Raw genomic sequence first — 15,186 nt, 5'->3', positions numbered from 1 at the left:
GCTGTATGCGGCCATATGGCATTGTTGTCCAGCTTTCAGATGCAAATGAAGAAAAGCAGGCTGTTCAAAAATGTTGACACATTCTGCGAGCTAAAACCTCAGGCACTGCTCTGCAAACAAATCCAAATGTGACACTTGTTTTCGGGCTCCAACCCTCCATTTTGCCTGTGAGGAGACTGCACAGAGTTTCTGTTTGGTCTCTGCTCTCACATAAGTATTCATTACATCCAACATACTAAAGAATATGAAAATAATAACGCTTGTACGAAGGTCTCCGGCTTGTGGGTATTTGTGTGTAATGTGTGTATATCTGTGTCAAATCCAAACACCACACGAGTAGGAGGCAGAACTCCTATGAGACATGTTTATGGCGGTCCATTTGAAACATTTAGTGTTTTGCTCAAAGACGGGGCAGAGCTGCTCCTCGTTCACTACAACGGCCCCTTGTGTTTTACTCTGTTTTGCTGTATTTACATCTCAATGTCAGTATTTGTCTCTTGTGAGTTTCCCGAACGACTTCTTTGCAAACAGAATGAAACTGTCTTCAGCTGATCTCCTCTTATGAGCGGAGACTTTCTGTAAATATGTATAAAGGTCTGCTTTCAAATCAGTACGCTTGTGTTTTGTGGTTTATTGCGTCATTTAAAAACGATATATCCAGATACTCAACTACACAGAAACACATGTACATACAGTAGATATACAAGTGAAAACTATGTCAATCTATTATTAGCTTTTTAGTTTGGTTAATGGAAATTCTACTTTTTATCTTATATAAACAATAAAAAAAATTTTGGATTATTTTAAAAATGTGTGTCATCCCTCATCAAACTTGAGAGCTTCTTAAAAAGCACAAGCCTGAACATGACTGTCATGAACCTGGTCTTTTTCTGAAAGGTAACTTTGGAGTTTACTTTCTGTCAGAATTAGTCGGAAAGCTACTGAACAAAATTTACAAAGGCGCAAACACCTTTTTCATCAAAATTTATTTTTTGTGACTTGTTTTAAAAAAACAGTTATTTAGGCTTTTAAAGGCAGAGCCACAGGACTTTGTGCTTTTAAGCCATGTAAAACTTGTCGAGGTTGAGTGGAGATTCAACTGATATAATCCTAGATACCCTTTTCAGCACTTGGCTGCTTTTGCCTGTTTCGCTTTCAAAAATAGTGGCCAAAGTTTCATAAAACTTGGTGGAAGGGTGTATCATGGTCAAAGGAAGATTTAATTGAATTTCAGAGCTTATCCAAATGACTGGGTGGATACAAAAATTAGTTTTTACTTTAATAAGCATTTCAAGATAGGGCATAACCATAGGCCTGCGCTCCCTGAATGCCTTGGATTCATTCTTTTCCAGCTATGTTATTTCTCTGTTTTCACTCCAAAACAGCAACATACCATACACCAAACCACCATCCATCCCTGCCAAAGTGACCACATACAGTTCTCTCATATTAAATGTTCAACAACTGGTATGTTCTGCTGAACAACCTTCTGGGTGAAAGATGCATTCCATTCATGCCGGATACCCAACAAACCTTCACTTTAGTTCCTTTACTTTCCAGATCCTTGTGGTAACGAAGGTGTCAGCAGTACTTCATGTTTCTGCTGTTTGTTTATGAGGTTCTGCTCTGGTAAATTGTGGCTTTACATTTATTTTTTCGGCTCGGCTTCACTTGGTGAGCGTAATCATGGTCGAGAGTTGTGTTCAGGAAATGACTGGACTGATAGTGTTCTGAGAAACAGGATATCACAAAACAGAAAACCATGCATTAAAAATAAATGAGTGTATTGCAGTGCAGTATATGGTTAAGAATGATACATTCCTTCTCCTCGATTTCCTACAAGCCTCTACTGTCTGACAAAGTATAGAAGTGATACCATAATTATCTTGTATATAGACTTTCCTGTTATACCGTAATAGCCAAAGGGCAACACATAGTCGTGCAATTTACACAGGCTTTTCTGACTAACCAGTGTCAGTTTACCCTTTGAGGTCCTGGTGAATACTATATGAGTACTCTCTGGAGGGGGATTTAAAAAAAAAAAAAGCTATTTATATTTTCACGTGAGCAGTGGAAACTTGTTCTAATCGCTGCCTATTCTCTATTCATCTTTTCATCTTGTTCATCACACACACTTTTAGACAGAAACATTTTGAGGTTCTTGTGGTAAATGAGAGGTATTTTTTTCGGTTTCCCTTTATACTCCTGACCCCAGACAGTATCCTATCCTTCAGAGCTGCTACATGTTTTCTTGACTCTAGGGATGGTGGTGTTTGTTGGTCAATCACTTTAATCCAGACTGAAATATCTCAACAAATACTGGATGATTTACTGTGACAATTGGTACAGACATTCATGGTCCCCAAAGGTTGAATCGTAATGACACTGGCAATCTCCTGACTTTTCATCAAGTGCCATCACCAGGTCAAAATTTGTCTTTGTCACCTAAATTTCTTTTGGACCGAATGCATCAAAAATGAATTACATTCCCATTAGCCTCACATCCGCAGTATTCCAGTGTTTCTGAGCCCCTAAAATGGAAGACATTGTGCTGCTGAGCCCACGTTAGTTTTAAAACTCTGTACCCTAGGGTGAAAACAGAAACATTTGGAAATGATCACACAGACATCCAAGTCAGTCTTATCAGTTAGATAGTACCAAATACCTTTGGTTATTTTATCATTCTCCTGTGGGTGTTCCTTTCCCATTGCCATGACCTCCTCCAGCGATGGATGATTCTCCCGCTACCGTTATAATGTGCACCGTCTTTGCTTTCCAACGACTCCTAATCCCCACATTAAACTAAAACTAGTCCCTGCGAATCTGTGTTTTCTACCGCCATTACCGTTTTATACTCGTGTTTCTTTCAGTAACAGTTCAACCTCATCATTGGTCCAAGCTAAGAAATGTCTGGTCTTACTTTTTACATGTTCTTCCTCCTTCCACAATCTGCTTCATGTTTACACTGGCACACGCATGCCCAGAATACAAAAATGGTAATGTGATATGTCAGGCATGTTAATTTTGTGGAGACACAAATCGTTTTTGTATTTGTACGGTAAAAGTCTGAGGGCAGCTGTGGGGAGTTTGGGCATAAATGTGGCTGGTAACAATTCAACAGCAAAGCTAATTTTTACACCAATCTTGTATCCCATGAAGATAGTAAGGCAGTGATTCAAACCACAAATTACAACAGATTCAGAATAAAACACAGAGCAGCAGTAATTGCGACAGATGTACGAGTATATTCCTGATACAAAGTGATAGATTCACTTTACCAAACCACCTGGACTCAGACCAGAATAAAGGACATCCAACACCAACATGATAACAAGCTGTCACAACGACAGGATTTTACAGGCGTGGGAGTGGGTTTTTATTTATTGCCATTTTCTGTTTCCTGCAATGGACTCAATAAAAACCGTACATCATGGTTGGAGTATGCACCAAACTACATTTCAGAGTAGAAAACAAGCAGTCCGGAGGAGATGCATTTGGCATTTGTCACACAGTGTGTGATTCATCTACCCATTTGACTATTTTCCTGCAGTACTCAGTTGACCAGAAAGTCTTCTTTTCACCATTTTGCTCATCAAAGTGCCTTTTAGGTGTAATAAAGGTTTGTGCACTTCACCGCAGTATCCCTTTCAGTGGAGTTCTCATGCCGGATGAAACTGTCTGCTCATGCTTAAAATTGAATTTTACAGCTAACTGCCTTGGACGGTACTCTGTGAATCTCAAGCTAATTACAGTGAACGTTTAAGGACTTGGTTGATGGTTCATGGTTGATGAATGCACATATTTTCACAGACGTCTCTATTTGTTGATGTCTCTTTCTCTGACTTGTAACCACTTGAGCATCTGGTTGAGCATTCTTGATAAATACACCAGCCATGACAACCTTTCAAAAAGTCATTCAAAGACCATTTCCCCCCCATGACATAAGCCTTCTTGGATATAAATATAAAAATATTAATACTGAAGATTCCAAGTACTTACGCAAGGTACATTTTCATAAAACTGAGTTCTATTGTATATTTATTTAGTGCCACTTTGTCCAAAGAAAGCAAATTTCGCTGAAACATTATTGATCTATAGTAATTAAAACAACAAGATTGCATTGCAGTTTAGAGTGTATGGCCCCTTCTTTCAGTTATATACCCTTTGTCTGCCATTTGAGAACGACCTCCCGGTGTTAAACGCTGATGAGGAACATGTAAAGCATTAGTTTTGGTCTCTGTAAGGATAGACAGTCTCATGTGAGTAGGAGGAGCTTGTTCATCTCAGATATGACCTGCCCCTGAACTGGGATGCAATTCATATTTTCAATTTAAGGGAACATGATTTATAGACCCTCACTGTCATTTGGGTTACCAATGTGCAACATGCAGTCTCCAGCTTTTATTATGGAAAAACCACATCTGTTTGAAGGCAGGTGCTTTCAATTGGCTTCGTATGCCTCATTTTCCTAAATGTTGCCTTTCTTGTGGCAGATACTTGTGTGTTAAAATAAGCTTCTCTGACAGTAATCTCCTCATAAAGAAAAATAAAATCTGGTGAAGGTCATGGTGGTTATTAAGTGTTCTATTGGGAAACTCTGGCAACAATTGACTAATTTCAGAGACCAAATTGTCTTTAGGTAAATGCCTCACGCTTTGATATTTGGCACAAAAGGAGAGGGAACCAATAGGACAAAAAAAAAAAGCCAAATCCCCACCGAGGTAAAGGGAGCAGCTGGCCTGGATGGAGGAGGTAAAATAGAATTTTTACAAGATCTTTAGATGTGGTGACACTGTGGTTTTTAATCCTCTCTCCTATGCTGCAGCAGTGTTTGTCATTTCTCGCCACATTCAAGGGGTTGAAAAGCCACAGGCGCTGGCTTGGCTTCCACTGTGGAGGCAAACATGCAAAACCGAGGCCTCGTCATTTATTAAACCCCCACTCCATTCTGTTCACCATCAGTCTAAATGATTTCAAACACATTTCTTAAATCCAGCTAAAGCAAAACAAGAACAGCAGTTTTGCCGCTAATATAAATAGACACAACTGCGCGTGTGATTGTCCTTTTGCAGACAGGAGACTTATTTTAATGAGCTCTGGATCTAATGAGAATAATAACACACCCGTTTGTAAGACGATATTGTGAGTATAATATCACAAGTAAGGATTTTATGTTTAAATCAATAACAATTACATCATTATGTATTACTGCTATGTATTGTGCCGTATAATAAGTGCAACTATAAGTTTTCTTTCTCAAAAGACTGCCATTCAGTATCCAATCGGCACTTTGTTTTCCAGGTTTTCCGATGTCCAGATGAGTAGATGTAATACTGACATTTTAGCAGAAGAGCAAAGTGGCTGTTGTAGGCCAGTAACTGAAAATGACATACAGGAGCACAAAGTCGAAACAGGATAGGCCTACACTGATTCTTGGGTGTTATGACATTAGTGTAAAAGGTACAGATACAGATACAGATTCCATTAAAATTGTGTTTTATCCCAAAATACACCTAATATCTTCAAGGTTAACAAGCATTAAATAGCTTATTTCATATTTGATTTGAGTTTACTGGTCAGGCCTTCAGGATGCCCTGCTACTATACATTTTTCATTATGAAATCACCAATATGCAACTTGTAGCCTTTTCTTGGGGAAGTTATAGCCTGAGTGGCTGTGGTGTTTGTCTCCATCTGTGGGAGAACAGAGAAACATGCAGGATGAACATAGACTGTATAAATATTTTCATTATACAGTCTATAAGGATGAACTGTGATGCTGTGGACAGAGATGAATAAAGTCACACAGCCACAACATGAGGGAGTTGCTGTTGCTCAGCAAGAAGGAGCTGGAAATATTTACAGTAGGCAGGTTTTCAACACCAATTATAACAATTTCAATATTTTACTCTGTTATACACTGTTATGTCAATAGAAACTCCCCCTGCATTAAGATTCAAAGAAGAGGAAGAAAGGAAGATTTCGCTTGAAACGAATTTTATTTTTCCAGTGCGGAACTTTTCTTTTGAGAGGCGCGGGGAAGGATTTTCGTGTCGGACTCGGTTGTTTCTTACATTTTTCTGAACAGGAACTACACTGGTGAGTGTTTTTTCATTAATCTAAGCTCCGAGGCACACACATATGACCGTCATAATATATAGGTAACATTTTCTATTATCAGTGACCATCTGTCGTTTAACAGCGAGAGACAAACAAAGACTGAGCTGAGAAAGCAAAGTGATTTAAAGGCCTGGACAGCTAATGTTAGCCGCGCTGCGCTAACATCATTCAACAACATGAACAGCGAGCTAATGACAGCAGTGCATCCACTTCCTCATTGCTGACAGACACTTTTTATGTCTTATTTATGTCTTTGTTCCCGAAGTCTTTGCCCACTGACTTCTGTTCAACCTCCACGGACGTTGTTTGCTTCTTCTTCTTCTTGAGCTGGCGTTAACACTGAGTCAGTTTAGTGTGTGAGCTAATGCTACACTAAGCAACCTAATACAGTCTGACGTCATTTCACACTATACTGAAACTGTAATCCATGATTGGCAAAGGCAAGTGAATTTGTGTAGCACAATTCAACAACAAGGTAATTTAAAGGGCTGTACATAAAACATTAAAAGCATTGGAAAGAAACTCATATGAAATGACATTTAAAAACATTGAACATGTAAAATTATTACAATTTTGAGAATAATGTTGGTAAACATATATAATGACATTTGAATAATATAAGTAAAAGATCATTGGAAGCATTTATTGTCATTTTCAAGACATGTAATGGAAGTTACATTGCAGTAAAGGCAGTCTAAAAAAATAGTTGGTTCACTGAAAATCAGCGGCAAACAGAAAAGTCTTCAGTCTTGATTTAGAAGAACTGAGAGTTGCAGCAGACCTGCAGTTTTCTGGGAGTTTGTTTTAGATATGTCGAGCATAAAAACTTAATACTGCCTCTCCATGTTTAGTTTTAACTCTGGGGACACAGAGCAGATCTGTCCCAGAGGATCTGAGAGGTCTGGATGGTTCGTAGCGGAGCAGATTTTGGTCCTAAACCATTCAGTGCTTTGTAAACCAACAGAAGTATTTTGAAATAAATTCTTTGACAGACAGGAAACCAGTGATAAGAAGCTGTCCCATAAAACAGCCTTGTCTTGGCCACAATGAAAAATAATGTGATACAAAGGAGTGTGATGATTTGAGTTATAGTCTTCACATTAGCACACCCAAGGTTAAGATCTCTGGAGGCTGAGTGAGGATAAACTTAAATCTTCAACTGCAGCATTGAAATGTTGCACCTATCTTTAGATTCCAGCCCTTAATCCAGTCCCTCCCCTGAATATACATTTACTATTTTTCATGAACACAACAGTTTTATTGTTTATTGATGCTTTGAAGAAAACACAAACGTCTGCAAGCAGAGAATCAGGGTAGGTCTATAAGTGAGGTAATACACATTAGTCAACCATCAGATGTTGTGCCATCTCTGATTATTAGACCATAGTTTGCAATGTGAGATGGACTGATTTAAAATTGCATGTACCATAATGGAAGATTGTACCCATATTGCTCAACCCTATTGTGAGATATTGAACCTCAAAACTTGTTAATACCAGCTACAACGTGTCCACAGCACTGAATAATGAAAATTCAGATATTTCAGATACGAGTAAAGTCCTTTTTTTTAAAAAACTGATGCATCCAGTAAGGAAAATAGGTTAAACATGTTTATATTCCTCTGACAACGGTATGAAAAATATGCATTATTTTGGTATCGGTAGGTCCACTGTAATGATTCCCAGCCTTAGCAAACAGCTGTGTTACATGGTAAAACCCTTTTGACACATGGTAGAACACTATAATTGAATTATTGATTAAATATGGATTTAAAAACCTCTAACATCTTCTCCTTCAGCAGGTGGAGGGATGAGTCTCTCCCCTGTGATTGGCACAGAAGTGCCAGAAACAGCTAACGGGGTTGTGACACCCCTCTCTTCAGAGAACGGCCCTCACGTTCCAGTCTCTGTGAAATGTGCGGGGAGCAGAGTGCCCTGTCCTGGGGAGGCATCAGAGGACAGAGCCCTTGGAAACACTGAGAACCACTTAGATGTCGAAAACCAAGTTTATGATGGTGAAGGCCACTTGGACACAGAGAGGTACAATAATGGGAGAACATCTAGCTTATCGTCACGTGCCTCTCATGTGACAGACCCGTCCCTCCCTGCTGCCACATACACAGGGGACTCAGAAGATTCAGAATCAGGCTCCAAAGACACAGACATTCATGAGGCCTCAAACTCTGTCGAGCCTCCTGGTGCAGCTCTGCTGTGGGACCCAGCACAGCAAGCACACTCCAAAGAGTTATCTCAGCGAGGCGGCCCTGCCACTACAGGCAGACAGCAGGCGGAGACAGTAGATGGAGACACTGACAGCCGGGATGAGGAGGAAGATGGAGAGAAGGAGAAACAGGATGAGGAGGAAGATGAGAAAAATGAAAAAAAGTGGATTAATCCGCGTGCAGGAGGGAGAACAGAGGTGGAGGTGAGTGGACTGTAGCATTATCTTCATCTTTATTAGATTATGTGTACCAGAGAGAGTGGACGGCATCATGGGACTAAGAGAGAATAGTGCTAGAATAGTGAATAGAGCTCAGTGCATGTAAATTATGTTTTGGTAAATGGTGAGACTTCAGTGTGCTTCAAATGAACTACAATACATTGACAATCTACGTGTAACTGCCAAGTTTATCATTGTTTTTCCTAATGGTTAAATCAGAGGGTGAGACATGACGCTGTCCACCAAAGAGAAGCGGTGAATTACAGACAGCAAGAGAAATGTGCACCTTATGGGCTGGTTTCATTATGATTTGTTTGCGAGATTTAATAAGCATTAATTTAATTTCTCTTCTTCACTTCCTCTTCTGCTCCATTCTCTGTTCACCTCCTCACTTTCTTTTTAGCCTTCACGACACTACTCCTCCTCAGCCCCTGGTCCAAGCACCTCTTCCTCTTCTCCACCTCCTCTTCTTCCTTCAGATGATATCCCCTGCCCTCCCCACGTCATGGCTCAGGTCTGGGTACGCAACGTGCGGGGGATGCAGGACAGCAAGAGCCTGGACGAAATCAGCCAAGCTTGTGGAGGTAGATATCTGTCCAACTGATTTTACTGCCGTTTGGCTCATTACTTCGATTCTATTGATACAGTACACAAAAAACAACTTTCAGGAAAGCAATAAATTAACAGAAAAATAGTGGAAAGCAGGGCTTCCAACTTTAAATCAGTCAGCACTTACTGTGTATTCTACACAGGTGGTTCAGGGGCCCGGGGAGGGGGCAGAGGTGGCCAGTCAGAGGGCCGGCGGGCCACAATCTCCTCGGCTCTAGAGCTAGAGGGGACGGTCAGCCAGGAGGGTGACCTGACTAACTTCATCACCAAGAACCTGGAGCAGAAAATCAAGATGAGCTCCAAGCCCAGTCTGGACTGCAGTGACTGTGAGTATAGAGCCGAAGCAAACTTCCCTAGGTTTTATTAAAACAAATGAAGTCAAACTCTCTTATTTTATTATTCTAATTCATAACCCAATAAGGAGAAGACCCACTTAATATTTTATAGTGTCATCCTTTTGTGGAGAGGATTCAGAATTCCTGTAGGTGTGTGCAAACAGAGAAGTAGGTTTGTATTTGTACTTAATTCAGAAAAAAAATATATATATAATATATTTAATGAATAGTATAAATGTTTATCTTTTGGTGTGCCTTTTTGATGTGTTGCAATTGATTTGTGCATACAGTATATGTCCAGATATAGAGGATGGGCGTGTAGTCCATCAATAAACGTAGGTTGCTTTCATAACTGATTTATATTTAAAGTGCAATTCTGGCGCAAAATCATCCCATGGTCTTTTTCGGCACTTGCATACATCAAATAAGCCATTGGGACAGTTTTTTTCGTGTATTAACTATTAAGGGAGAAATCCGGGAGAGCCGCTAACAGCTGGTCGTGGCTAACACTGATTAACTCAGGGCAGTAAAGTGAAGGCATTAAACCGGCTTTCTTAACCACTTATATTGCTCAGAATAACACCAAACCTCTGCAGTAGCATGATAAGAGTCCTTACACATAAAACAAAGCAGCAATGGGCTCCTTCTTTTTGGATTGTATTTGGTAATCGACTTGAATGGACTATGCTACGAGAGGAGCTGGTACCAGAGCGAGTTGGTAAGTCTTTCAAAACACTCTTTTAATAAACTCTGGGTTCACTAACTACATTGTCTGTGCTTCATTTTATGTGAAGGGACTCTTATCATGCTACTGCGGTTTGGTGTTATTTTGAGCAGTATTAGTGGTTAAAAAAGCGGTTTAATGCCTTCAGCGTACTGCCCCGAGCTAATCAGTGTTAGCCATGTCCAGCTGTTAGGAACATATAACACATTTTCTGATGATGAACTGAGGGATGCTTACATGAACCATCTGTCGCCCTGCAGTGTTCACAATGCAGCAGCTTTGTTTATTTACCCTGCTCTGGGGAAATTGTACTTCATTTAGTGATTTGAAACTGCCTCAATTTTATAGTACAGGACTTAAAGTTCTCAGACACCATGCTGGATTTCAGGCATAGAGCGGCATAAATTCATAGAATGGTACTTAATTCAATACATTGTGCACCTTTCCTCTTGGACAGCTTTTCAGGCTCACAGATAATTTCTTGTTTTAACGCCTGTACAGTAACCCATTCCATTTTTGTTTTTTCATTTAAAGTGCCAACAGTTGCAACCTCCTAGAATTTCCAAGTTGTATTGCTGTCATAAAGATAACCAGATATGGAGCACTTTCTGTTTTCCTCAGAGCTAATGTTACCAACAACACAAGACACACTGCATTTGTTTACAAAAAAACTGCACAAGAGAAAGGCTGTTAACATATTTTCTGTCCGTTGATTTTTATATCAACAAGTAGATCGAGCTCGTCAGGCTGGCTCTCCAGTCACTGGATCAGTTCCTTATTCATATCGTTAGCAACATGGCTACCGCTACCAGACTAGTTTCTGTTCACAACAAGAAACAGCTGTAAGAATCCCAATTTGGACCAGAAACCTAGAACTCAGAATGAAACACTTTGCATGATAAAAGCAGAGTTAGACAGTAGCATTAATAAGTGGGCAGGTTGTGTTGCTTACTATCCTCGCCTAGTAGAAGGAACAATTATCACTCTCTCTCTTCGAGGCTCAGTAACTCCAGTAGTTCCACTGTCCATTGTTCACGCTACCTGACGGTAGCTACTGTAAAAAAATTCTGTTGAGTTATAAGCTGATTTGTTGACTTGCTTCTTCGTAAAATGCTCTTTGGTAAGCAGTGATGCAGGGTAATGTTACATGTGAAGGAAGAAGTGAAGCTGTGCAGGCTGCTGTTGACAATGTGGATATTTAATAGTCAGAAAAAAAGTTTGCTCTCTTGGTTCAGACTGTTGCCGCGACACAAAATGACCTCTGCTCCATGGGGAGCTCCTCCACGTTGGGAAGGGTTTGACGTAGAACTGGATTTAAATCCCATTCTGCATAAAAATGAACCCAGCATACTCGTCGGGGTCCGTTCTCTCAACTTGATCCAATCGTCCTCGGCTACGGGAGTCGCCATCTAGTCGAACTCTGCCTCATTTCCTCTTACCAGAAAAGGGAATTGATGTGACGATAGGGGGAGAGAGATACTTCCATCTGGCTGACCTTTACCTCCGAGGAAAAGTGAGGGCCAGCAGCTAGCTGCTACTCGAGGCCACGCCACTAATTATTCATAAACTTTAACCTCCAATAAAATAAAAACTAGCCTGGTACATAAAAAATTCACCCCCCTCAGTGTTGTCATGGAAATATGACCTAAACATACAGACTAAAATGTTTTTTCGTACCAGGCCTTAAATAGGTTTAATGGTGCTGTGAAAACGGGCTGTTTAACATAGGGGGTCAATCAGAAATTGCTCTATTATACACACTGCCCCTAGTGGCCACCCGGACAACTGCAGTTTTTAGCACTGACATATTGGATCATTGAGGTAGTCGCTGTGGTTGGGGCTTGATTTAAATCAGCAAAACATCACTTTAACAAAACACACATAACGAGGAAAAAACATTAAAACAGCTTGTTTGATAGCTGTCTGACAGGTTATCTGGTGTCAAGTACACAACACTCTTGAGTCTTTCTCTTATTCTACAGGTTCTACCCTTTAGACTAATTTAGCCAAGGCCGGGTTGTGAAACACTCTTTGGGTAACGCCACATTATAAGGATACATTTCAAAGGCAGCTGGTTGTCCTGTATAATGCAGTACAATGTGAAGGATGGACCCTTGGTTGGAGAAACCTCCCCTCACAACGAGAATATCCCAGGTTTGCTCACTGAATCCCAACCAGCTTATTATTCTTATCTCTTGGTGAGATTTTTCGATGAATTATTCTACTGTTACTTCTTCCTGGAGTCTGTGTTTTTAACGAACAGCAGAGTCTCAACCCCACCGAAATTGACACAGAGATAGTTTTGGAAAAGGTCACACACATAAAGCAATTTCAGAAATTAAATCATCTCTCCGAGTTCGGCAGGTTTGCCTAGTGCAGCCTGTCTGTTTGCAGCCATCTGTCTTGTCAAATTTTCCAGGTGGTAGACACTGAACTGCTGCCCTTCACTCAGAGAAAAACCCCTCTGGATTCCAGCGGCGGCCAAACTGGGCACTCAATTTAAACACAGGAACACAGTCAATATGCCCTCTGTGACAGCTCATTCCCTCTACCTTCTGATTCAATTAGGATGGATGACTCAGACTTTGTTTAGACTGGGGGGATTTATAACTAAAGTCCTGCTGCAGCCTGACAGGAATCGTTTTCAGAGATGGAAACCTGCTTTCCTCCCCTCTTTGGTCCACCAGTCACACGTCTTTTGTATATACCAAGATTTAACAATTCAAAGCAAAAGTGTTTATTTTGATTAAGTGCCATAATTTGTTTTAACTTGTGCTGGCGGTGTTTTTTGTGAGAGCAGCTGTTTCTTCAAATTGGCATAATTCTCCAGTTTCTCTTGTGTATAATTTGTGTCCTTTTGTCTATTTCAGCATGTGCTTGCACACACTTTGTGCCTGTGTGGTAGAAATAATTTATCAGTCGATGAAAAGTGATAATCAAAAAGTCAATTTTGAGAAGCAATTAATCATTTGTCATCTCATCGTCAAGCCAAAAAGTAAACACTAGCTGGTTTGCTGCTTTGATCTGTTTTAAATCCTTGTAGCTTTGGGGTTTTGAATGAGGGTTCATTGAATGTGGCTTGTTTTTAAAGGTTTTATAGAGAGTACTATTGATCTAATAATCAATGGAAAATAAACTTTAGCCACAACCCTTGTGTATATCATCCATCTAATCTCATAAGTATTTCTTTCCAGCGGACTGCTCAGGTCCCATCTACCGAAGCCGGGGGTTGTCACGGAGACCAGCCGACATCCCTCCCATTGATCCCACTGTCCTATTGGATCTTCAGAGACACACCCAGGAGGTGGCGCACAGTGTGGAGATGATGATGCGCAGCCTCAATGGAACCATCCAGAATGTGAGTCTGAAACTGTCATCCATTGTGTTTAGTGCATTTAGCTTTGTCATTTTGTTCCATGCTCTCATGTTGTCTCACACACTCACACATTGTGTAATTCTCACCCGTGTTTGTTTGTGTAATTGATTGATCTCTCTGTCCATCTGTCTATTCATCTAGATGACAGCACTGAGTGTGGGCTACATCCAGACCTACAGAGACTCTGTTGACAGCCTGGGAGAGTCTGTGGACATGAGTATAAAGGTGACACTGTGTGTGTATGTGTGGGTGGGTTCCTTTGACAGGAAGCTTTCCTCTGGGTTTGTTGGTAGTAATTCTGGGAAACGTAGGAAATCACAAAACCTAAGGAGCAAGTTGAGGCTCCACCAGAACACGAATGAAGCACTTTCGCTACAAAAGAGGTACAGATAGAAGATGGCTGAACCTTTCCTTTGAATTGTGCTGTCTGTCCTACTTCCTCTTAGACACATATATGTAACCTTCCTTTGTTGGATAACCTATCATAATAATTGCATCAATGGGTCCTTTTACAGGAATAGGACAAACAAGACAATAATGATGCCATCATTTCTTTGTGAATAAGCCTGTCCAGGGTTGACCTTCCCATCATCGAATTTCAGACATTAACATAATGTAAATAATGTAAAGTGCTGAGTGTCAAGATCAGCATCACGTATATCAATAAATAGATCACTGATATAAATACAACATGAGTAGTACAATCCAATAACCTTATGTAAAAACCACATCGCCGACAGTGTCATCATAAAGAGACAGAAATAATTCAATGTTTTCATGTTTCCATCACTTTATCCTCACCTGAGGATATTTTTATTCCCCGCCTTGTATTTTTGCTTCCATAGGGCATGTACACACTGATGGCTCGCTGCGAGGAGCTGGATCGTTCCATGCAGCCCATACACACCCTGGCTGCACAGATCCGTGACATCAAACGCACCCTGGACACTCTGGAGGCTATCTGCAAGTAAGCCTGCCAGCATAGATCCCAACGTCAAGCACATCCCGAACGAGGCTGTCTGCAAGTAAAAAAACCCCACCTTTCTTCAGGTAGCACACACACACTGCAGCAAAGATTAAGTGCACCTCTGGATTCCTGGAACCATTGCTACTAGGCATGCTGGATGATTGGCGCTCATAGTCCCTCCGCTTGTTCATCATTGGAAGATGACCATGTTTGTGTTGTGAGATCGCAACTGAATTGTGCTTGATTTGCTCTCGGGCCTGAGATCTTTCTTTTTTTCTTTTTTTTTTTTTTAAAGAAAAAGCAACCTCACTTTCTCTAATGGAGTTGTCTTGAAACAAAATCTCATAATTTAACCTGTTTTGGAGACACTTGGTCAAGTGCCCTGAGCACACACACACACGTGTAGACACACACAGACACACTGTGTGGGGAGATGTCCTCTTTTCCCAGTTTACAGTCTGAGGTGGAATAGTGTCGTCATCCGTCCAATCGGCTTTGTTCAGATTGCACTAACCGTTCCTCCCCACATGGGGGCGATGTTGCTCTCTCTGTCTCTCTCTTCGCTTATGGAGAGGCCAATATGAACTGCTCAGAAGACAGTGACTTTTGCACAGGAA

The 15,186-nt window shown here is 40.7% G+C and overlaps 1 protein-coding gene across 2 annotated transcripts; it reads left to right on the top strand.

Moving 5' to 3' along the window:
* Positions 1–6,063: 6,063 nt before the first annotated feature.
* Positions 6,064–14,858, top strand: borcs6 (BLOC-1 related complex subunit 6). Of its 2 annotated transcripts, XM_083919425.1 has the most exons (7): positions 6,064–6,098; positions 7,918–8,543; positions 8,962–9,142; positions 9,311–9,493; positions 13,421–13,584; positions 13,744–13,827; positions 14,448–14,858. In XM_083919425.1, the coding sequence occupies exons 2-7, from the start codon at positions 7,929–7,931 to the stop codon at positions 14,571–14,573; spliced, it is 1,353 nt and encodes a 450-aa protein (XP_083775551.1). In that variant the 5' UTR covers positions 6,064–6,098; positions 7,918–7,928; the 3' UTR covers positions 14,574–14,858. The 2 variants fall into 2 exon arrangements, with proteins under 2 accessions (XP_083775551.1, XP_083775552.1); XM_083919426.1 differs by lacking the exon at positions 9,311–9,493.
* Positions 14,859–15,186: the final 328 nt, after the last annotated feature.

This window comes from Echiichthys vipera (genome assembly GCF_963691815.1).
Source record: "Echiichthys vipera genome assembly, chromosome: 9".
Lineage (NCBI taxonomy): Eukaryota > Metazoa > Chordata > Actinopteri > Perciformes > Trachinidae > Echiichthys > Echiichthys vipera.
Note: the sequence above shows the minus strand (reverse complement) of the source record. Positions and strands in the feature narration are given on the sequence as shown.

Bases quoted from the DNA above. Each gene is read 5' to 3' on its own strand.
- borcs6 (XM_083919425.1), top strand. From the start codon at position 7,929: ATGAGTCTCTCCCCTGTGATTGGCACAGAAGTGCCAGAAACAGCTAAC. The intron at 13,585-13,743 runs GTGAGTCTGAAA...CTATTCATCTAG, and splicing joins TCAATGGAACCATCCAGAAT to ATGACAGCACTGAGTGTGGG. The intron at 13,828-14,447 runs GTGACACTGTGT...TTGCTTCCATAG, and splicing joins CTGTGGACATGAGTATAAAG to GGCATGTACACACTGATGGC.